This window comes from Cervus elaphus, chromosome 27, assembly GCF_910594005.1.
Source record: "Cervus elaphus chromosome 27, mCerEla1.1, whole genome shotgun sequence".
Taxonomy (NCBI): Eukaryota; Metazoa; Chordata; class Mammalia; order Artiodactyla; family Cervidae; genus Cervus; species Cervus elaphus.
The window spans coordinates 25482984-25507089 of NC_057841.1; the positions used below are offsets into that span (position 1 = coordinate 25482984).

General features: G+C 47.5%; 1 protein-coding gene across 3 annotated transcripts; it reads left to right on the forward strand.

The window, feature by feature from the left end:
• Window positions 1-383: 383 nt before the first annotated feature.
• Window positions 384-23769, forward strand: INO80C (INO80 complex subunit C). Of its 3 annotated transcripts, none has more exons than XM_043889398.1 (5): window positions 384-736; window positions 15416-15526; window positions 16764-16875; window positions 17808-17875; window positions 23393-23769. In XM_043889398.1, exons 1-5 carry the CDS (start codon window positions 524-526, stop codon window positions 23522-23524), a joined length of 636 nt encoding a protein of 211 aa, XP_043745333.1. In that variant the 5' UTR covers window positions 384-523; the 3' UTR covers window positions 23525-23769. The 3 variants fall into 3 exon arrangements, with proteins under 3 accessions (XP_043745333.1, XP_043745334.1, XP_043745335.1); XM_043889399.1 differs by having other exon boundaries at window positions 384-679; XM_043889400.1 differs by lacking the exon at window positions 384-736 and adding an exon at window positions 2383-2406.
• The last annotated feature ends 337 nt before the right edge of the window (window positions 23770-24106 follow it).

A 24106-nucleotide genomic window follows, 5' to 3' on the forward strand; every position in this document is an offset into this window, starting at 1 on the left:
CTTACAAGGTTAGGAGCCACTCTGCCCTTCAAGTTTATCTGGGCACCATGAAACACAAACTTCTGCGCAACAAGGCTGCGACTAAGGGGAGAGCCAGGAGCCTGGCAGTACTGGTCCACGGACAATGTCCTTACTTGTATACTTACAGACAACAAAAGGGATCAATCTTCTGACTTGAGAAGAGACAACGTGGTGATTAACTTTTTAAAAATCCACTTAATCAGAACAGATCGTGGGATGGTGGAGGTCCGATCCTCCAACCCTGGGGACGTCCAAGCACGTGCCCGGCGTCAGAGCGCGGGAGGAGCTGCACTCTGCCCTGGCAGACGCCGTCCCGCCCGGAAGGAACAGACTGCTCCGAGCTCCGCCTTTTAGATCTGGCTCAGAGAGAAGTAACGCACGCTTTCCGAGTCCGGGCCGGGTTTTCAAACCATCGAGACGGAAGTAACGGCAGGCCGGAAGTTCCAAGGCCTGCACCGGGACCCGAGTGGGGAGTGGGGGAGGAGCAAGGCTCAGGGTGGGAATGGCGGCCCAGATTCCCATTGTGGCCACCACGTCCACTCCGGGGATAGCCCGGAACAGCAAGAAGAGGCCGGCCAGTCCTTCCCACAACGGCAGCAGCGCTGGCGGATACAGCGCCGGCAAGAAGAAAAAGGTGTCCGCCTCCGGCTTTGCGCAGGTACGCTGTCACTCGCCTAACCTGCGCGTGCGCGGAAGCCCACCCCTCCCCCTCCCGGTAAGGGGCTCGAGAGCGCATGCGTGGGCCCGAGTGGGTGGGGCTCAGCGAGGCTGGGCGTTTCGTGTGGGCGGGGCCGTACAGTCACACCTCTTTGGTAGCTGCTGTCTCTGGTGCAAGTGAAACTTTTTTCCCCACCCTCTTACTTTGGCTACGTGGGGTTTGATTAAAGAAGCACCCGCGTTGCATTGTCCAGAAGGAGAACAGGGGAGGTGGGGAGGCTGTTATTGCCTTAATCGTAGGGCCACCTCTTTCTGCCGAAGTCTCGTTTGGAGCGAGGCTCCGGACTTCTCTTTAATGTGAGTTTCAGTTAAGCAGAAGTTCGCGTGTGTCTCCCCTTGGTCCATTCTTAAGACATTTACCAGATGCCTGTGAGGTGCAGAGCGCCCTAATGAATCGTGTGGAGGAATATAAAGGTGTATTGCTACGGATGGTTTCCCTCATCCTCAGGAAAGTGCTTTTTTGACCTTTAGTGTCCCTGCCCCAGAGTGGGTTTGGTCTTACCTCATGGGGTTGTTATGAGGATTCAATGAGATCATGGTCGTAAAACTCTTGAGCACAGCGCCTGGCACGACTTCACCGCATCTGGGCGATCCGGGCTCCACGATTCTAGCAAAGCATTTGCAGCACAAGAGTAACTTGGTTAGATACGTGTTTTTCTTGGCTCCTGTATTTTAAAGCCGTGAGAGAGCAAAGATGGAGTGTGTTCCTTTGTGCTGTCCAACACAAGGTGTAGGTAGCATCCTTCACCCAGAAGGATAGTCTAGCGATATCAGCTGTCTCTGGTTTTCTCCATTGGTAATTGCTAGTGCAGATTTTTCCTTTTAAAATACTTATGTATGATTTGCATACTGTGACATGCCAAAATCTTAAAGAGTATAGACCAGTGACTTCACATATGTACCCACCTATGTGGCCACCATCCAGATTAGGATAGAGAGCATTTCTAAGAGCCCCGGAATATTCCTTGGTGACCTTTCCAGTGGGTACTCTTCCCTCCCAGCTGGAGGTAATTGCTACTCTGACCTCTCCCCCCATGGACTGACTTTCTCTTTTTGAGCAGAATATAAATGGAATCATACAGAGCATAGGGCTTCCCTGGTAGCTCAGATGGTGAAGAATCTGGCTGCAATGCAGGAGACCTGGGTTCGATCCCTGGGTTGGGAAGATCCCCTGGAGGAGGGCATGGCAAGCCCCTCCAGTATTCTTACCTGGAGAATCCCCATGGACAGAGGAGCCTGGTGAGCTGCAGTCCAGGGGTCCCAAAGAGTTGGACTTGACTGAGTGACTAACACTCTTTCTTTTCCTACAGAGCATATTCTTTTGTGTGTGTTTGGATTTCTCTGTGAAACAGTGTTTTTGAAACATTGTTTCCCCATTTCCTTCTCCAGGGGATCTTCCTGACCCAGGGATGGAACCTGAGCCTTCTGCATTGGCAAGCGGGTTCTTTACCACTGAGCCACCAGGGAACTAAAGGATAAGAGTTCTTTATATGTTCTTGGCTGGAAGAGGAAATGGCAATCCACTCCAGTGTTCTTGCCTGGAGAATCCCATGGACAGAGGAGCCTGGTGGGTTACAGTCCAAGGGGTTGCAATGAGTCGGACACGACTGAAGCGATTTAGCATGCATGCACTAGCATGCACGGAGTTCTCGGCCAGATATGTGCATTGTGAGTACTTTCTCCCAGTATGTGCTCAGTGCATTTTGATATCCAGATGTGCCAAGACCAAAGAATGTAGTCAGTACCTATTGAGATGAATGATTGTTTTGTCCTAAGGTAGCACTGCTCATCAACTCCCACCGCCACAGCAAGCTTCAGAAAGTGGATGAATGCCTTCAGAATGGGGGGATTTCCAGTAACCCCACTGGGTGGACATCACAACCTTGCTGGTCTTAGAGATCTCAGTAATGGGAAGGGCTGCCTAGGTTCTTCCTGTGGGTCTCCCCCATCTCAGCAGCCTCGGCCCAGTCTCTGGCTGGAAAGAGAAGGGTATTCCCCGGAATAGTGACTTCTTTGTTCACCTCTCCCCGGCTGGTGTTTAACTAATGAGGTGTATAGCCAGTTACCTGACTCCCACCCTCAGCATCTCACGAAGGGAAAAAAAAAATTGTCTTCTGTCTCCAGAAGTCTTAGATTTTCCTCCTGTTCTAACATAGCACTAGGGCTTCCCAAATGGCTCAGTGGTAAAGAATCTGCCTGCAAGGCAGGAGACGGGTTCAATCCCTGGGTCGGGAAAGATCCCCTGGCGGGGGTATGGCAACCCACTCCAGCATTCTTACCTGGACAATCCCTATGGACAGAGGAGCCTGGTGGGCTACAGTCCGTGGGGTCTCAAAGAGTCAGACATGACTGAGCGACTAAGCCACCATCGCCATCACCAACATAATGCTGCATCCTCAATCCCTGGGCTGCAGCAAATGCAGGTATTAGCACAGAGCTGCCCTGAGGGCTGCCTAGAATCTTCCTAAATTGTCCTCAGCCTTCAGTTTAGTTTCTGTTGAGTTCAGTCAGCAAGTATTTATATCTGTTCTGTCTCCAGCATGCTTAAGTTATTTCAGTGGATTATCGCTTGTCTCTGCCCTCCCAAAAATCCTTCCAGGAGGAGAATGACCTACATATATTGCAGTAGTTTTCTTCTGCCATCATAACAGATGACCACAAGTTCTGTGGCTTAGATGACACCTGTTTATCAGTTCCTGGTTCTGTAGGTCAGGAGTCCAGGCACAAAAAGAGAGGTTTGGTTCCATGTTCCCTGAAATCAAAGTGTTGGGCTGGGCTGGTTTGTTGGGTGGATGCTCTGAGAGAGAGCCTTTTTTGAGCCTTATGCAGACCATTGGCAGAATTCAGTTCTCTGCAGGGACTGAAGTCGCTGCCTCCTGGCTGTCTGTCCTCATCCCTGTCCTTGCCACATGGTCTCCTCCGTCTTTGAAGCCAGCTGTCGAGAATCTCTTTTGTGTCTAATCCCTCTCACTCCTCAAACGTCTCTGACTTCTCTTGTCTCTGACTCTGAGCCCAGCTTTAAAGAGCATATGGGATTAGGGCAGGCCCACCAGGATAGTCTCCTTTAAGATCAGCTGACCTGAGACCTTAATTTTATTTCAAATATAAGATATATGTTGCATTTCCCTTCAATGTATCACAGATCCCGTCACAGTGGTACACACATTAGCGTTTGCCTAAAAACGGGGTCAAGGTGTGTATACACCAGAGACCTGGAGTCTTAAGGGCCGTCTCTGAATTCTACCTGTCACATATCTGAAGTGGGAAAATCTCATCATTTCTAACCATGTCCCAAAGCCAATTATGGGTCTTTTCTGGTATTGGTGCCTCAGTGGCGGGACACAGGAAGATGAAGACTCAGAGCTGGAGGTGGTCACTAGAGAGGGAGAGGTGGGGAGAAGAGGGACTAGAGGCGGCCTCTGAGGAGTGGACGGTCTGACTGGGGAAGGCCTTCCAGAGGCGGAGCTGTGCCCAAGTGTCAGGATGCTCAAAGTGTCATCAGTGGGAAATGAGTGTTTTTCTATATAAATGATCATAGTTCTTGAGTTAAAAGGGACTTTACAGATCTTTCAGTATCCTAAATTTCCCTACTTAAGTCATTTCAGCTATTTTGTGTCTTACCAAAAAAAAAACCAGTCTCTGTTAACCTTTCACGGGATTTAAAAATTTACAGAGGACACTCACGTAGACGTTTGAGTGCTTTTTGAAATTAGTGAAAATAACTTGATGGATTCTTAAGGTTGGTTTTACTTTTCCAGAAGGTGCATGCTTTTTCTGAAGTAAGATTGAATGAATGGATGAAATATAAAGGGCTTACTGCTTGGAAATCCTCAGGGGTTGAAGGGAATATTTTTGACCTGAAAGTATTTGGAGCAAAGCATTTGTAGATGTCACATTTATGTCAGCCGTGTAAAATGATATTAAATACTTTGAGTACTAAAACAATTTTGTTTTATTATTTCATCAAGATGAATCTTTAGTTCAGCAGAAATCATTAGTGTTTGTGCTTGCTAAGTAGTACATCTGTCACAAAACTACAATTCTTCTGTTTGGATTTAGATTTTCAGTGTAACTAATATATTTATTGATTACTTACATTATAATTTGGAAAGTGCCACCTCCCATCCATTTTGGTCCTGATACTTTGAAAATGACTAGTGTTAAGTTGGGTTGAAAAACAGATACACTGTGCTAAAGTGAAAGAAATTGTGATAAATAATAATAGTTATATTTATTGGGCACTTACTATGTATACCAAGTACTGTTCTAAGTACTTTCTAATTGCTATCTCATTTAATTCTCAGAACAACCCTCTGAGAATCGTTATTCTACAGATAAAAAGACAGAAGTATAGAGAGGTTAAATAACTTTTCTGTGGTCACACAGCTGACAAGTGATAGAGTCGGTTCAGTTCAGTTCAGGGGCTCAGTTGTGTCCGACTCTTTGTGACCCCATGGACTGCAGCACACCAGGCCTCCCTGTCCATCACCAACTCCTGGAGTTTACCCAAACTCATGTCCATCGAGTTGGTGATGCCATCCAGCCATCTCATCCTCTGTCGTCCCCTTCTCCTGCATTCAATCTTTCCTAGCATCAGGGTCTTTTCCAGTGAGTCAACTCTTTGCATGAGGTGGCCAAAGTGTTGGAGTTTCAGCTTCAGCATCAGTCCTTCCAATGAACACGCAGGACTGATCTCCTTTAGGATGGACTGGTTGGATCTCCTTGCAGTCCAAGGGACTCTCAAGAGTCTTCTCCAACACCACAGTCCAAAAGCACCAATTCTTCGGCACTCAGCTTTCTTCACTGCCCAACTCTCACACCCATACATGACCACTGGAAAAACCATAGCCTTGACTAGATGACCTTTGTTGGCAAAGTAATGTCTCTGCTTTTAAATATGCTATCCAGGTTGGTCATAACTTTCCTTCCAAGGAGTAAGTGTCTTTTAATTTTATGGCTGCAATCACCATCTGCAGTGATTTTTGGAGCCCCCAAAAATAAAGTCTGACACTGTTTCCCCATCTATTTCCCATGAAGTGATGGGACCAGATGCCATGATAGAGTCAGTACTGAGACACAATTGGACTACCCAGAATCTACATTCTTTTTCTTTACTGCCTCTCTTAACATACTCTTATAGCTCTACATCTTAGAAGATATAATTAGATCTCTAATATAACCATATCCCAGGTGCAGAGAAATGCTTTGGGGTGGGGGGAAGATTTTATTAGATCAATACAGGGCATTTATTTAAACTGGAGAATTGCTTTACAATATCACCTTAGTTTCTGCTGTACAACAATGTGAATTGGCTATTTGTTGTTAAGTTGCTAAGTTGTGTCTGAATCTTTGCAACCCCATGGACTGCAGCATGCCAGGCTCCCCTGTCCTTCACTGTTTTCTGGGGTTTGTCTAAATTCATGTCCGTTGATTCAGTGATGCTATCTAACCATTTCATCCTCTGCCGTCCCCTTTTCCTCCTGCCCTCAATCTTTCCTAGCATCAGGGTCTTTTTCAATGAGTCCGCTCTTTGCAGCAGGTGGCCAAAGTATTGTAGCTTCAGCTTCAGCATCAGTCCTTCCAATGAATATTCAGGGTTGATTTCCTTTAGGATTGACTGGTTTGATCTCCTTGCAGTCCAAGGAACTCTCAAGAGTCTTCTTCATCACCACAATTTGAAAGCATCAATTCTTTGGCTCTCAACCTTCTTTATGGTCCAACTTTCACATCCATACATGAGTACTGGAAAAATCATAGCTTTGACTAGATGGGCTTTTGTCGAACAAGTAATGTCTCTGCTTTTTAACATGCTTTTTAATCAGCTATAAGTATACATACCTCTCCTCCTCTTGAGGTTCCCTCCCATTCCTACCCCCATCCCACCCCTCCAGGTCATCACAGAGCACCTGAGCTGAGCTCCCTTTGTTATACAGTAAATTCCAACTAGCTGTCTATTTTACATATGGTAGTCTATGTGTGTGTGTGTTAGTCACTCAAGTCGTGTCTGACTCTTTGTGGCCCCATGGACTGTAGCCCGCCAGGCTCCTCTGTCCATGGGATTCTCCAGGAAAGAATACTGGAGTGGATTGCCATTCCCTTCTCCAGGGGTATCTTTCTGACTCAGGGATCCAATCCAAGTCTCTTGCATTGCTGGCAGTTTCTTTAACACCAAGCCACCAGGGAAGCCCCATGGTAGTCTATATATATGTCAATGACACTCTCTCAATTCGTCCCACCTTCTCCTCCCTCTGTGTCCGCAAGTCCTTCTCTATGAACACAGAGCAGTTTATATTTTCCAAGTGGCTATTCAGGTTAATAAAATCTACAGAGAAACCTAATTGACCCACAGACTAATAGGTTTCCTAATTAGGTAATAGGTTACCTAATAGGCTGGTTTATGATGGTGAAGCAGTTATCATAACATCTATGTAAGTTGAGAGGCCCAGTTGCTTCTTTAGAAGGCTAGTGCAGAGTACAGGTGACAGTGGACTCTTCTGTCATTGGAGGCAGCTTGAGAACACTGTACTGACTTGCTTTATTCATTTAAGAAAGTAATCATTCTACCTTACCTTTTGAAAAAATCATATTGTTAGTTTTCTTGTTTCTATTTTTAAAGTGGCCATAAAACACCAGCCAGTCTTCCCCCACAGCTATGATAATTTGGGTTTTCTACATGTAGATACAGGTTTTCATAAACTGTATTTGGTGTATAACATTGTGGGCCCTGCTTTCCACTTAGCATTGTTTCCTGGCCCTTTCTCTATGTTGATAGTCTTCACAAGGAATTAAGTGCTCTTACTTAATTGACTTGATTGGACGTTAGATTGCATCTCACGTTTTTGCTGTTTCAAGTAATAACCCTACAGTAACCCTGCAGTTGTAGACTAGGCTCAGGTGTTTGAATCTAGGTTACTATTAGATAGATGCAACGCTGGGAGCTGCCCTGGAGACACGAAGCTGGGTGATTGGGTCCTCCAGGCAGGTGAGCTGAGGCCTGACTGATTTCTGGAGTCATTTAGGAGCCATCAGGTGTTCCTTTGTTGGCGGGCTGGGTTTCTCTTCCTTGGGATTTCAGTCCAGTTCAGTCGCTCAGTCGTGTCTGATTCTGTGACCCCATGGACGACAGCACACCAGGCTTCCGTGTCCATCACCAACTCCCAGAGCTTGCTCAAACTCATATCCATCAAGTCGGTGATGCCATCCAGCCGTCTCATTCTCTGTCGTCCCCTTCTCCTGCCCTCAATCTTTCCCAGCCTCAGGGTCTTTTTAGCTCTTTTTGTGTTGCAAAGAGTGGACACCCCTTAGGGCCAGTTGTCACTTCTTTGCTGATCGCAGGGTGGTCCTGTCCTCAACAGTTCAGCTCTTAAAAGTCTCTTAGCCTTAACAATGGTCTAGTCATATGGAAACTATCCATCATTTTGAAGTGTATTCATTGCAGCCCCACCTCACAGACTCAATGCTCCCCTGGACAGAAGGTCTGTCTCTCTCATCTCGTCACTAAGAGACCCAGGCATCCAGCTTGCCAGAAGCCCAGGGGAAGGGAAGACCGAGGGTGGAGTACCACAGAGGGTGGGCCTAAAGGGGAAAAAAGCGGAGCACCCAGCCCTGGCCCAGGGCCACGTGTTCTTTTGCACCTGCTCAGAGAGGGAAGCCAGCAGTCGCTGTTTCAGGGGCAGGAAGCGGCCCGGGTGGCCCAGTTGGTGTCAGGATGGTGTTCTTTCCTGTCCCCGCCTCAGCTGCTGGAGGTCTGGCCTGAGGATGGGGAAGCGATGAGGATAAGGTGATCAGACAAACAGGAGGGCTCGGTTGGTTCTGGAGTCGGGGCTGGGGGCAGCATCTTCAATCCCTTCCTGCTGCTGGAGCGGCCCACCGCAGACCCCCCCACCCTCTCCTCCCACTGCCTCCCTCCCTCTGGCCGCTGTCCGTCTCCCAGGTGGGGTCCCTGCCCTCCCGATCCACGTGGGCCGCAAGGCACCTCCTTCCCTTAGCAGCCCAAGTCCAGCGAGGCATTCCTGCCGCGTCCTCCTGGGCCTCCCAGGACCTGGGGGCAAACAACCCAAATCAAAGGGATGTTCTGTGTGCCCTCCCGGGATTTCACTGTGCACCCAGCACCTCTGAGCCTCCCCACTTAGGAGTCGGGGGCTTCCCAGGTCACGAACCCTGCTGCCAATGCAGGAGATATGAGAGACTCGGGTTTGATCCTTAGGTTGGGAAGACCCCTGGAGGAGGGCGTGGCATCCCACTCCAGCAGTCTTGCCTGGAGAATCCCACGGACAGAGGAGCCTGGCGGGCTACAGTCCTTGGGGTCGCACAGAGTTGGGCAGGACCGAAGCAGCTTAGCACACACTAGGGAGTCAGGGAAGAGCCGACATGGGGGGAGGCACGCAGGCTTCCAGCAGTTCTGGTCCAGAAGAAAAAGCTGACGCATCTGCTGAGGATGGTGCCCTGCGAGCTAGGCGTGTTCCGTGGATGGTTCCGGAAGCAGCAGCAGGGCCCTCTGGGCCTGGTTCTTCATTGCCCTCTAGTATCTCCTCTTTGCTTTTAAGCAGTTCCGTTTGTTTATTTTCTCCCAGGTGGAAACAGCATTATGTAAGCAGTCATTTTCTTTATGAAAAACTGAGTGAAGTTGAAACTTAAAGTGGATCTGGTCCCAGGAAACCTCTTTCACATTTCACCTGTTTTTCTCGAGTTGGCCCCAGCTGGCTGGGCTTTTCTGGTCTGACCTGATGCTCACCGTGTAGTTCTTAGAGTTGTTTTTCTCTCTCTCCCTTAACATGGGCCGCCCTATAGGCCCTGCGTCCTGACAGTCCACACCCACTGGCCTGCTTTCACTGGCGTCATGACCCCCAAAAGCAATGCCCTGCCCATTAGCAGCCACTCCCGGGTCCCCTGCTCTGCCAGCTCCTGACAACCCCTGACCTACTCTCTCTCTCTCTGAATTTGACTACTCTAGGTGCCTCAGCTAAATGCAGTCATACAATAGGTGGCTTTTTGTGGCTGGCTTCTTTCAGTTAGCATGATATACTCAGGGTTTATCCGTGTTGTACCATGCATCAGTAACTCGTCCCTTCTTAACAACTGTAGAATATTCCACTGTATGGATGAACCTCGTTTTGTTTATGCGCTCATTGGTTGATGGATATTTAGGTTGTTTGGACTTTTTGGCTATTATAAATAGTACTTCTATGAATATTTATGTATGAGTTTTTGCATAGACATTTGTTTTTAATTCTCTTAGCTAAGTACCTAGGACTTGAATTATTAGGTCATATGATAATTCTATGTTTAACTTTTGAAGACCCACCAGACTTTTTCAAAGTAACTGCACCTTTGTAGATTCTCACGAGCAGTGTGTGAGGGTTCTAGTTTCTCCACATCCTCACCAACACATGTTATTATGCCTTTGAGTAGAGCCATCCTGGTGAGTATGGAGTAATATCTCATTGTGGTTTTGATTTATATTTCCCTATTGACTAATGATGTTGAGCAAATTGTCCAGGTTTGGCTAGTGGGGACCTCTTCACACTGACTCATATGTCTTTTACTTTACCTCTGTCATTTTTTGAGTGCCATAATGGACTGAACTGTGTTCATTCAAGATTCATTTGTTAAAAGCCTAACCCCCAGCATGCCTCAGAAAGTTACTGTATTTGGAAATAGGGCCATTACGGAAGTAGTTAAGGTTAAATGAGGTCATAAGGGTGGAGCCCTAATCCGATTTGCCTGCTGTCCTCATAAGAAGAGGGCGTGTGTACACGGGAAAGAGGATGCAGTCAGGAGACAGTCATACGCAAATCAAAGAGATGGGTCTCAGGAAAACCCAGCCCTGCTGACATCTTGATCTTGAACTTATAGTGTCTAGAACCTTGTGTGTGTGTGTTAGTCACTCAGTCGTGCCAGACTCTTTGCAACCCCATGGACTGCAGCCCATCACTCTAGAACCTTAAGAAACTAAATTTCTCTTATTTAAACCACCCAGTCTGTGGTATTAATATTTTGTTACACAGCCCTAGCAAACTGATACAAGTGATTTCTTACCTTCTGGCACCCAAAAACTCACACTGTACTTTCTTGCCCCAGTCCTGGAATCAGCCGTTTCTTCAAAGATCGCTTGTTCTTGGAGAACAATATTTGGAAACCAGGATCTGAGCACCAGCGTGCCTGTTGTTTGTTGACTCAGAGAAGATGCACAATGTGAGAGTTGTGAGTTAAGTTTTATTTGGGACAAAATGAGGACCGCGGCCCGGGAGACAGCACCTCAAATAGGAGCTCTGAGAAACTGCTCCAGAGAGGTAGTGGGGGAAGGCCAATAAACAAGATTTTGGTGAAGAGGAGTTCCATGCAATCAAATACTTATCTTACAAAAGGTTTTCCAGTCAAGAGGAGCTGATGTCACCATGAAGAGATTTAGTGCTTTTCTAGATTGGAGGAGGTGCAAGGATTGGGACCATGAAATCAGTTCCTGAAAATATGTGTCTAAGGAGCTGTCCACCAGTCTTCTTGGAGCACAGAGGGCCTCGTTGTTCTCCACCCTGAGCTCCCTTCAGGGCATGTGCAGCCGCAGCAGCACTGGGTTCAATCCTGTGCAGAGGCAGATGGCAAATGCCCTTGGCAAGCACCAATTTGTGGTTGACATGTTCATTGTTTCTAGCCATCTGCATGGAAGAAATTAGGAAATGTAGGGGGTCATGTGTATGAGTGTGTGTATGACTGTCCCCCATGCCTCTGTATCCATTTCTTTTTATTATTATTATTTTTTTAAAAAATTTTGGCTGTCCTGGGTCTTCATTTCAGCATGTGGACTTTCTCTAGTGGTGATGTGCAGGCTTCTCTTGTTGCGGACCATGGGCCCTAGAGCACGCAGGTTTCAGTAGTTGCAGCTCTCGGACTCTCTACTCGTGGCGTGTGGGCTTAGTCACTCTGTGGAATGCAGGATCTTAGTTCCCTGACCAGGGATCAAACTCACGTCCCCTGCATTGGAAGGTGGATTCTAAACCACTGGACCACCAGGGAAGTCCCCATTTCCATGTTTATCTTTCTGTGTATATGTTAAACCCATGAATTCATATTGCTAACCTGTGATTTCAGTCCAGTAGCACGCGGTTCATTCTAGCTGTCCCTCATTCCTTATTTGCCTCATCTTAGAATGCATATTAAGTAGTTTCTAACTATTAACCTGTACTCTTGGGAGAAACAAACCTCCCAATTGTTCATGGTTCTTTTTGCCTCTCACCTTGAGTTATATGTTCGGAATACTGTGTTCATATCACTAACGTTATTTCTCCCTTCCTCCCTTTTAGTGTGTCTGTGTTATTCATTCAAACCTCAGGTTGATTTGGTTTCTTGTTTGCATTCCATTTTTTCTGTCTGCTGCCCCATGCTTGTTGGATTTGCCCGTCTATTTCTATGTGAAACTTTAACATGGCTCAAAAGGTCAAAGCTACAGACAGCTATACTTGGAGAAGTTTTCTCCTCTCTTTCTTCCACCCTGTTCCCTTGCACCCACAGGTAACCAAACCCAGTCATTTCTGAATTAGCCTTCCTGTGTTTCTTTGGGTTTGGCTGCTGCTTCCCATCCAGAGGCGCTTCCTTATGACAAACCCCTGAACATGTACATCTCAAAAACGGATACTGACAGAGTTATGCGGCGTTGTCTTCTTCCTTAGCGCCAATCAGCCAATCAGCCAGTGATTCTTTGGTGCTTCTCAGCGCTAGGTGCTGGGTTAGACGCAGGCATGGAAGACTGGGCCAGATGGTGAAGCCGGATGTCCAGGCCCGCGCCTTCTCTCGAATCTGCCCGTCTCCTCGTCTGTTCATCTCTCTCCTCTGTGTCTCCTTGTTCCGGTCTGTCGTTCCCTGCCTGTTTCACAAAGCTGCTATCATTCCAGTGACTACTTGCATGCTAAATCGCTTCAGTCGTGTCTGACTCTTTGCAACCCCGTGGACCATAGCCCACCAGGCTCCTCTGTCCATGGGATTCTCCAGGCAAGAATATTGGAGTGGGTTGCCATTTCCTACTCCAGGGGATCTTCCCAACCCAGGTCTCTTACGTCTTCTGCGTTGGCAGATAGGTTCTTTACCACTCGCGCCACCTGCGAAGCCCTTCATTGACTAACCAAGACTTAAATACAGATGTTAATTATGTATCCAATTTATGATATTACTCTTACAAATAATCAACACAAAATAGCATTGACAACTGGCCAAAACTACACAAGGTAATGTTGGTTACTGATTAAATGTGATGGGAAAAAATCAAAGCTCCATCAAATTGGGTCCCCCAGGACACATATATTAATACCCGCAGAAATTTTAGGACCATGAAGGAAAAATCACAAGGGTAATAGAAGTTAGTTACATACAAAATGCTAGATCTAATCTTTCTTGTAAAATTAAAACTGACATGAGCTAATCCCGACGGAAATTTTTATGAAGCATAAATAAAAAATGGAAAACACTGAAGACTATTTATGCTGGCAGAAAATGACTCCATGGGTTTGGGGACCAGAAACTACAAAATCCAGGAGGGAGGGGGAGTGAGAGGGGAGGCTGGAGAGGAGGCCAGCATTTGTGCCTGATCCCAAGGGTGGTGGGAAGCCCTGGGCAGCTGTCAACAGGGGACAGACATCAAACTTCCATCTATCAGTGAGTTGCTGAGTGTGCTGCAGAGAATGGAGTGGGCCTCAGGCTTCATCTGAACCCCAGAGCTAAGGAAGGGCCAGATAAAGGAAGGACCATGGGAGGGAGGGGTGGAAAGGAGAAGAAAGAGAGAGAATATGGCTACAAATGGTGGGGAAAGGATGAGGAATTGGAGGGATCTTAGTTCTTAGAGAGTGGACATCTGAGCAGACCTTGGAGGGGAGAAAAGTTAGGAAAAGCTGTGAATGGGGGGACGGATGAGGGGAGGGGCCATCCGGATAGCAGGGGGGTGGTGAGCAGAGGAGAGGGTGCACAGGCCCAGGGTCGGGGGGAGGGGAGACCCTGGAAAGGAGTCTGGGAAGTGTCTGAGGAGGAGCCCTTCAGGGGACTATTGCAACAGAGTGAGTGGTCCCTGTCTTCCCCACCTTCCTTCCCCCACGTGGAGGCCATTTTAGGGGGGCCAGTAGGGGTGGAATCTATACATGCAACCAGAACTCTCCTACGCCACTGCTAGGAGTGTGAAAGAGGGCAGCCCATTTGGGAAAGTGGTGTGCCAGTTTCTTGTCCCTGGGTTGGGAAGATCCCCTGGAGGAGGAAAATGGCAACTGACTCCAGTATTCTCACCTGAAAACCTAGTGGACAGAGGAGGCCAGCAGGTTACAGTCCAAAGGGTCACAAGGAATGGGACAGGACTGAGCAACTACACACGCATGACTGGTCAGTTTCTTATGAAGTCAAACATGTACTTACTGTATAACCTGACCATCCCACATGTAGGTATTTCCCCAGGAGAAATAAAGACATACATCCATGCAGAGGCCTGTACAGAATGTTGACAGCAGCTTTATTTATAATAGCTGAAGGCTGGTAGAGACCCACATTTCATCAGCAAGAAAATGGGTAAACATACTGTGGTACATCCGTAGCAGGGGAATACTCTTCTTACGAGTGGTATACAAATTCTGTGAAACAAACCACCAGTCCATGTTGTGACATGGATAAACCTCAAAAACTTTATGCCGGGCTAAAGAAGCCAAACACAACAAACAGCGCAAGATGTTGGATTCCACTCATAAAGTTCTAGAACAGGCCAAAGTAACGTGGGATTCAGAACAGTGGTGGACCATGAGAGCGGAAGATACTGACCAGGAGGGGGCCTGAGGGAACTTTCTGAGAAAGATGGAAATAGTCTGTCTCCACAGGGACCTGGGTTACACAAATGGAAACATTTGGCAAGACTCATGAAACCTACACTTAAGATCTGTGCGTTTCACTGTATATAAATTATGTATCTATTAAAAAACAGTTTATTGCAGTCTGGGAAGATTGGAAATTGCAATACAAATCAGAAGTGATTTGTTGCTTTGACTTGTTTTCTCTCTTCTTGATTCTTAGCTTAAAAAGGCTTTTTGTTTTAAAGTCCAGGAGCCTGCTTGTCAGGGCACTCTGCCACAGCCAGCTGACCCGAGGCCCCCTGCCTCCTCTCCTATTCTCCTCGCTCAGAATGCCCGCATTCTATTGTGCCCTGAAGTGTACCAGCACCAGCCTGGGTTCTCCAATTGGAGACCCTTCAAGGGGCTGAATCTTTTCGGTCTTAATGTTTCAAGACACAATTTAATAAGATCAGTAGGAATAGGGGCCACAGGTGGTAGGTATCACAGGGATGGTGGGGCTTTGGCATTGGCTCCAACTGGATTTGAATCCAGAGGCAATCACTGTGGGGCCTTGAATCTGTTCGCCTGAGCCTCAGTTTTCACCTCATAGTAGCAGGACTCCTGTGCTTGGCACACAGAGGAGCCAGGAAGTCTGGCAGCTGGGGTCCCGGCTGCCTCCACTGTGGCCTCTGCACAGACAAGCGAGGCTCCCAGCCTGGCAGGTTCTCCCCCCGACCCCACCCCATGCAGACCACCTGCTGGGGCTCCGGGCACCCTGTCTCCTCCCGTATGTCTGGTGCTGTCATCTTACATCTTGTTGAGAGCTGAGTTAGGGAGCTCAGCTAAAGGACACTGACCTCATATTATTCTTATTTTGTTTGAAGGGTATCAGCATGGACGGTGTGAGTGAGAATAAGATGGTGCCCTCTGATTTTAGCACAGGACCCATGGAGAAAGCTGCCAAACCTCTGCCATTTAAGGATCCCAACTTTGTGGTAAGCATCTAAAGTGAAAGTGTTCCTTGATCAGTCGTATCCAACTCTCTGCGACCCCATGGATTGTAGCCCACCAGGCTCCTCTGTCCGTGGAATCCTCCAGGCAAGAATACTGGAGTGGGTTGCCATTCCCTTCTCCAGGGTTTCCCCCCAACCCAGGGATTGAACCTGGGTCTCCTGCACCGTCAGGTGGGTTGATTACGCTCAGAGCCCCAGGGAGTCCCAGAAGCATCTAAGGTGTTTTATAAATAAAAAACCAAGCAACCGTGCCTCGGCCTGTGATCTCACTCACTCGGTCGGTCTGCAGCGCAGTAGCGCTGTGGCCATTCTCCTTCAGTCCGCGTCACCACGCCCTCCGCCGGGGACGGTGGTTTGAGGTCTGGGGCCAGGAGAGCCCTTCCTGTGGCTCCCCCAGTTCCCAAGGATTTTATGAAATTCATTCAGTGGTGCTGTTTTTAGGGTGTTTTTCCAGGATGATTGCTCTCCTTCCTTTTTTCATGAGATTTAGATGAGGCGTGCAGTAATTAACTAAAGGAGGAATGCTCCTCGCCAGTTTCTTTAAGTACATCTCAGGTCTTGTGCTATCAAGTAGATATAGCCACCTCTTCCTTCTGTTCTTGAGGGTTAGGATAAATTACATTATTCTGATCATACCATTACAGTTTATTTTTCACTAATTACCTTTGAAAATACAGCATTAATAGTGCCTGTAGCTTTTGTGTTCTTTCCATTTCATTTTGTCATCTTCACAAGACAAAAAAGAAAAAAATTTCCAGAAGGCTTGCCATGTCATGAGGGAGGCTTCCTTGGGTTTTCCTGGAGCTCCAGTAATTTACAAGGTGGAGGCTGGCCCTCAGAAGGGAATTGAGAGATGTGGTCATGTGTTTAAATCTAATTTTGTAGTAAACTTGTTTTAAAGTAGTGAGAAATTCACGAGTGAATTCCATAAAGTTAGACCCAATAAAGGATGTGATTTTCTTTGTGCATATTAAAAGAATAACCCTTTATTTCTATTCCATCAGCGACTAACTCATGCATTTTAAAAATCCAAAGGCTATGTTTTTTTATAAGTAAGATTAAGGTATATGGTGTAATACATTTTTTTAAAGACTTAGGGTACACTGACTATTGATTGAATGAAAGGTTTATTATAGTTATGAATAAGCATAAATGTCAGATTCTGAAATGATCGTCTCCATTGATTTTTGTTTCTTCTAATCTACGCTTGCGCCTCGAGCATTCTGGCCATGGTGGTGCAGTGGCTGGCAAGAAGAACAGAACCTGGAAGAACCTGAAACAGATCCTGGCTTCTGAAAGGGCATTGCCATGGCAACTGAATGATCCCAACTGTGAGCTGTCTAGACCCTCCTATGTGTTCATAATGTTCAGACTAGGAACCTTCTTATAACAAACCCACGTTATCTTATTGTGTTTGTGTTCATGGAGAAACACTTTCTAGCTTAGGAATTTTACAGTGGTATCAATATAGGGAGATTATGTGTGTTATTTCCTCATAGCTTTGTACTGTGTGTTGAATCTGTGTGTGTTGGCGTTGTCATGGATGTGTGGTTTTTAATATCACTGTTAACATTTCAATCTGGAGAAGCAGGTCCAGATATGATTATATGGGTGTTGCTGTTAGACAAACTGCTTATTCAAAAGTCTACTCTTAAAATGTGTTTCCAAGTAAAAGGTTGCCCAAGCTTTAGGAGAGTTTCTCACCACCAGCTTAAAGGCCTGCTCTGTTTTACTCTCCGAGCCAGTGTTTTTCAGAGTTAACACTTTATACTACAGTATTTCCGAATGTCTGTTATACATTCTGCTCAACTTTAGTGGAAAGTACAGGTTCAAAGTTCCTTCCATCTCCTGCCCCACGGCATGTCTTTTGTGGGGGTGACTCAGACTGATGACAAATGAGCTAGTCAGATGCCTGGGTGTGGACATTCCGGTGTCCGGATGCTCGGATCCAATTAGTGGGTTGTTTGACACCTCATCACCATCAGCCCATGTAGCCGGAGACCATGAAAGCAGCTGGTGGGCAGTTGAGCTTTCTGGTGGTTCTGCTGAAGTGGAGGGTCCCCGGGAACAAGGCAGAGCTGTACTTGAAGCTTGTGCGTGGCTTATGGCATCCTGTATTATTTCCCCAGAGAATTCTCTGAGCACTTAATCACAAAGTAGAAAGTTTGGGAATATTATCAAGCAATATTTTTAGAGGAAAAGGGGAAGGGATCTGAATGCTTTAAAGCCAGTTTAGTTAGCTTCTTTTTTTGTTTTTTTCCAGACTTCAGTATTGATGCTCCTCCATCCTTTAAACCAGCCAAGAAGTATTCTGATGTTTCAGGTCTTCTTGTGAGTATCATCACATCTCTATGTCGTATAACACTGAACCGAAAAGGAGATTTCACTGTACCCTCTATTTAGACAGTGTTGAATAGCGACACTGGTCCTGCCTGGAGCCCATGTACTGGAAACAGGTGATGGGTTTGTACAGTAGCGTTTATGCAATTATTTAAGAGTGGCAGGGACCTAGGGCAGGGACTTCCCAGGTGGCTCGGTGGGAAAGAATCTGCTTGCCAAGCAGGAGACACGGGTTCTATCCCTGGGTCAGGAAGATCCCCAAGAGGAGGACATGGCCACCCCACTTTGAGTATTCTCGTCTGGAGAATCCCGTGGACGGAGGAGCCTGGTGGGCTATAGTCCATGGGTTTGCAAAGAGCTGGATATGACTGAGCGACTAAAAGGCAGCGGCAGCAACCTGGGGCATCTGTGTGGGCAGCCTGGGGCAGGCGTTGCTCCAGAAGGCAGGAGACCTGAGTATCACTCTCCTTTCCTCTCCTTGCTAACCATATGAGATAACGTGAAAGAAACATTTTTTTTTTGGCTGATGTTTAAAAAATTCCCTGCATCTTAGAGATGATTGTACTTAAAATATTTAAACTTCTCTTAAGAGGCACTACAGTAAAGATAGTGATTTTCATATTTATTTTTAAGCATCAGAATCCCTTTTCCAAATGAAAGCTTTTACAGAATCTCCTGGAGCCCACCTGCTCACTGTGGCCCCGTGTGGATCTGGTCCTCTGTCCTGCCCACTCCCCACCACAGGGACCCCTGTGGTGCTTCTAGGGGACACAGTTTGAAAACCAGCGGTGTGGTTTGATGAGTGGGACTTGGGCAAGTCCATGAACCTCAGTGTACCCCAGAGAATCTTGTTTCCTTATTTTCAGAATGTGGATGAAGTATAGAAGTTTCTAGAACTTCTTCATGCTTTTTCATGATTATTAAATTTGGACGGTGGGCTTCTTCTCATAACTGTGGAAATAATGAGACACTTCATTTTTTGAAGCCCATATACCTCACTTAAATTCTTTACTTTTTTTTAATGAAAATATATGACTCCAACCGCTGTAACAAACTAAATTAATGATACACATTTTACACTAGGAAAGATTTTTTTTATTAGTTTTCCTCTCTGGATTAGTTGTATGTTTTTAGCTTGTCTTCCAGAGAGGAGCATATACTCTTCAGACTTGTTAACACAGACCTTGAATATAATGAACCTAAGAAACAGGGGGAGTAGAAGTGTGTGGGGGTGGGGGAAGGGAGTGCTGTGTGTGGGTCGTGTGTGTGGTGGGCTCTTCCTTTCGCCTCCTCACGGGCGTGTGTCTCTTCCGAAAGGTCCCCTGAGGGAGCTTCCATCTGAGAGAAATGTAGTTTTAGGCGATCTCTTGTCTCCTGCCAGAAAATAGTTGCCTTGTATATTTGACCCATTTTAATAGTTGTTTATGGAAGGAGAGCTAGTCTCGCACCAGTTATTCTGTTCTGGCCCAAAGTGGAACTTTCCCCCTGTTCCATTTTGTGCTGCTTGTAGCAGCCATGGCTTATGACTTGGAGGGTGGCCCCTTAGAGCACAGCCTTGTCCTCACCGTTACCAGGCAGCTCCTCTGCTGGTGCAGTGGTTTCTACATGTGAGGAGGCATTTTGTTCATGTTGAAAAGCATTGTTCCCTTTATGCCATCGGTAAAGGGCTTGTCATGTTATTCATAACCTTCTGCCCCACTGTATGTAAGAATTAAGACATTCTGAATATACAGAGAACTCTACTAAATCATTGAGGGGCTTCCCTGGTGGTTCAGATGGGAAAGAATCTGCCTGCAATTTCAGGTTTGATCCCTGGGTCAGGAAGATCCCCTGGAGAAGGGAGCAATCCCATAGAAGAATCAGCTAAAAGATTATGAATAGACAATTACAAGGAGGAAATGCAGATGTTCAGTTTCACTGAAACTGATAAAAAGGTGTTCAGTTTCACTGATAGTTAGAAAAAAGACCCATTGGATAGGAGAGAAATGAAGACATTTGCCTTGCCACCAACATACAGAAATGGACATCCTGCTATATGGTGGTTGTGAGGTGGGAGTTACATTGGGGCGTATTCTTGGGGAAACAAATGGCACTACCTAGGGAGACAGGCAAGGAGATCCAACCAGTCCATCCCAAAGGAGATCAGTCCTGCGTGCTCATTGGAAGGACTGATGCTGAAGCTGAAACTCCAGTACTTTGGCCACCTCATGCGAAGAGTTGACTCATTGGAAAAGACCCTGATTCTGGGAGGGATTGGGGGCAGGCGGAGAAGGGGACGACAGAGGATGAGATGGCTGGATGGCATCACCGACTGGATGGACATGAGTTTGAGTAAACTCCAGGAGTTGGTGATGGACAGGGAGGCCTGGTGTGCTGCGATTCATGGGGTCACAAAGAGTCGGACACGACTGAGCGACTGAACTGAACCGACTGAGGGAGACAGAAAAGTAGAGGCCTACAATGTAACAACTTGTCTTTCAGCCAGTGCCTTAGAGAAATAGTGTGTACAAGGAGCTTCATGCAGAAATGCTCATGAGAAAACATGCAAGCAAAACATTGAAAACAACATAAAGGTCAACCAGAGGTGGGGTCGGGGGTGGGTGCTAGTGATAAAGAATGCACCTGCCAATGCAGGAGACTTAATAGTCGGAGTTCAACCCCTGGGTGGGGAAAATTCCCTGGAGGAGGGCACGGCAACCCACTCCAGTATTTCTTGCCTGGAGAATCCCATGGACAGAGGAGCCTGGTGGGCTACAGTCCATAGAGTCACAAAGAGTCAGACGTGACTGAAGTGACTGAGCACGCATTCAATGTGGGGTAGGGGTCAGGGGTTCATCCTGTTCTGTGAGCTTGCTGTATAGGTAAAAACAGGGATAAACTTTTAAGGTGTGGTACAAAGCAGCGTAACTGCACTGTACTACCAAGTAAGAATCAATACCCAGTCACTGGGCACTTCTCTGGCGTGTGTGTGTGTGTGTGTGCATGTGCGTGTGCGTGCATGTAAGAGTATATATATAAACAAAGTCTGGAAGGGTGCCCATCTAGCAGTGGTTTCCTCAGGGGAAGATGAAGGACTTCTTCTTGTTGTTGTTTGGCCCTAAGTCATGTCCGACTCTTGGCAACTCCGTGGACTGTAGCCCCCAGGCTCCTCTGTTGATGGGATTGGCCAGGCAAGAACACTGGAGTGGGTTCCCATTTCTTTGGGGATCTTTCCAGTCCAGGGATCGAACCCAGTCTCCTGCTTGGCAGGCAGTTAGAGTTGTAAAAGACTTTAGTCTTATTGGCAATGTTTTTCTTTCTGTTTTTTTTTTTTAAGAGGAGAATATGTTCACCTGCTACTTGTATAAATTGAACTTACGTAATTAAAAAATAAAGCCGGGTTTGTGTTTACACTGACCCGTCTGTTCCAGTGAGGGGCTGTTTCCCTGTGAGGGGGCCTGGCCGGAAGGCCCGCAGGGTCACACCTGTGTCAAGCCCCGGTTACAAGGCTGCGGAAAGCGCTTCAGCCCTGGGGGAGGTGGGGGCCCGCGTTCGCTGCCTGGCTCCCTGCGACAAGGGAGGCATTAAAGCAGCTTGCTGCCTGCCCTCCGGGGAGGGGGACCTTGGCTTCATTCAGGCTGGAGGGACAGAGTCCAGAGGAGCACAGACCACAGGAGTCCAGCTCCCTGCTTGTTCATCTCTGAGGGGTCACTGGCCTCCTTCCCTCTATCAGGTCCGGTCTGTGCAAGTTTACGTCCACCTTCCTGTTGGTGCAGCGGTGCCCTGAGTCCCGCGGTATCGGTTCAGCAGCCTTCCTGGCAGTAAGGCCTGAACTTGGGCGGGCCAGCTCGTTACAGCCTGGTGGTGGGAGTCAGGCAGCCGCAGAGAGGGAGGCAGGCCAGGGCTGGTTCATCCACCGAGGCCAGATGATCAAAGCCAGATGCGCTCGCCGGCACCTCTGCTGGGAACTGCTGAAGGAAATGTGGTACAAAGAGGCAGTCACTAGATTAAGCCAAAGGATCAAAGGTTTGTTTTGTTATAGAGCTTTAATTAATCTTAGCTTTTTAGGAATAATCTCAGTTTCCTGATATGCAGATTTTAAACACCTTAGGAAGCTCCTAAGGTGGTGGAACTGAGACTTTTTAGAGATTGAGAAACCCATGACTCAGTTCTCTTCAGCTTGTTGCCTCTTCATCCAGCCTCCCGCCCTCCTGAAATCATCACATCGCTGGGCGTCTGGGTCCATGCAGTCAACCAGCGCTGTCAGAGATAATCCACACTTGAGTAATTGGCTGTTATCTGTCTAGACGTTAGTGGCATCTTCTCTAATTTCTTAAAGGAACTCCAAATGACTCACCCTCGTGTTTTCTGTTTCAAAGTCTGTAGGAGCCGTGTGCCCTGAGGTAGACAGTGAGTGAGTATTTTCTCCACTTTGCACATGGGGAGAACAGACCGAAAGAGAAGGTTGATATGTCAGCGGAAACACTTCTCTTTTCTGTGCTTGTCCCAATTGTTCGTTTGTTTGTTCACCCACTCACGCCTCATTCGTGGGCCGAGCACTCGCCGTAGGCCCACTGTGTGCTCTGCATGGTGCCAGGAGACAGTGCAGCTGGGATCCAGTGATAAGCAAACTACGCGATTCTTGCCTCATGGAGCCTCACAGCCTAGACTTCAGTCAGAGTCAGGCAGATGATAAACGTAAAAGCAGCAGAGATAAGCGTTCCACCGGAGGCAGAGGTGCTGAGGTGAACGCCAGGGTGTGGTCCTGACCTACCTACGGGGGCAGATAAGGCTTCCCAGATGATATGACTTTGGGGGCTGAGCCCTGAGGTGATTACTGAGCAAGGAAGGGGCGAATGGGCAGGACAGGAAGGAGGGTGTCAGAGCCAGGGTAGCTGGAACAGAAAGTGGGGGACACGTGGCTGAGGAAGAGGCTCGGGAAGGTGGGGTTGGGGGATCCAGGCAGTGTCTGGGGAGCCGTGCTGTGGACTTGGGCCTTTGTCCTGAGAGCAGAGAGAAGAGCCATTGAGAGATTTCATGAGAAAAGATGATCAGAATTGCAGGTTGTGAAGGTGCCCCTGGCTGTGGGTGTTGATGGCAGTGCCTTCCAGTGGAAGGGGGTGGGGTGGCCATCCCAGCCCTGCAGGGGAGCTCTTCGGGGAGCCTTGGGAGAGGCCTGGGGCGGGGGGCAGCAGGAGAGGAGCGCCCTTGGAGTAGGTGGAGTGGGGCGGGTGCAGTCTGGACTGTTGCCTGCCGCCCTGAGGCGCCAAGCAGAAGATTCCCCAGGTGTCTGCTGTGGTTATTCCCCTTCCTTCCTGTCCATACCCTGAAGCGTCTCTCAAGTCTGGGGAGATTAACGTGTCTTTCCCACAGTGAGCGATCTGGCGTTGTTGGTGACAGAGTCAGACATGATGAAGATACATTGATTGCACTTTGAGTAAAAGCCAGAAAACTAATTTTTAACTTGAACTTGAACCTCACTGCCAACAACACCTCTCTGCCCTTCTCTCTGCCTGTTTTGTCACCCAGGCCAACTACACGGACCCGCAGAGCAAGCTGCGCTTCAGCACCATCGAAGAGTTCTCCTACATCCGACGGCTGCCGTCCGACGTGGTCACGGGCTACCTGGCCCTGAGGAAAGCCACGAGCATCGTTCCCTGAGCCTGGAGAAACAGAGATGAGGTGGAAAACCATTTCAAAAGGCAGACTTTGGGCTCAAGATTTTGTTTTATGGAAACAAACTCCTGCTGTCAATCTGGAAATGTCAGTGCTGTGCCTTGGAAAGAATGTTTGGCTTTCATTGAAGGTTTTTTTTTTTTCTGTTTTCCCTCCAAGTGTGATATTTCCTGTTGAATTAAATTATACTTCAGTTGTTGCCTCAAATAAAGTTGTTTGACAAGAAAGTAGAAAATTGTGCTTTTAGTTTAACCCAAGTAAGTCCTCGAATTTTGGCTTCAAAGCTATGGAGTCTCATAAAACACATTTAAAGACTCTACGATGCGTCCTGACAATGAGGCTGGATTATCCCTGATCCCTGTGACTCCTGCTTTGAGCACATTCATCTCTATCTCTGATCAGAATGCTTGGAAGAGGTCCAGAACTGAGGCTGGAGAAGAAAGCACAGAGGAGCTCACCCTGCCGCACTGGCTCAGTCCTCACCTTGGGCCTTGGTCTCTGAATCAGCCTCTCTTCTGGGCCTCCAGAACCTGTTAGTTAAGCCACTGACTGGTCTGCGGCATTTAA

What these genes read in the sequence shown, in the direction of transcription:
- INO80C (XM_043889398.1), top strand. Translation starts at nt 524, where the DNA reads ATGGCGGCCCAGATTCCCATTGTGGCCACCACGTCCACTCCGGGGATA. An exon ending in GCAACTGAATGATCCCAACT is followed by an intron (nt 16,876 to 17,807) that starts GTGAGCTGTCTA and finishes GTTTTTTTCCAG; the next exon opens with ACTTCAGTATTGATGCTCCT. An exon ending in CTGATGTTTCAGGTCTTCTT is followed by an intron (nt 17,876 to 23,392) that starts GTGAGTATCATC and finishes TTTGTCACCCAG; the next exon opens with GCCAACTACACGGACCCGCA.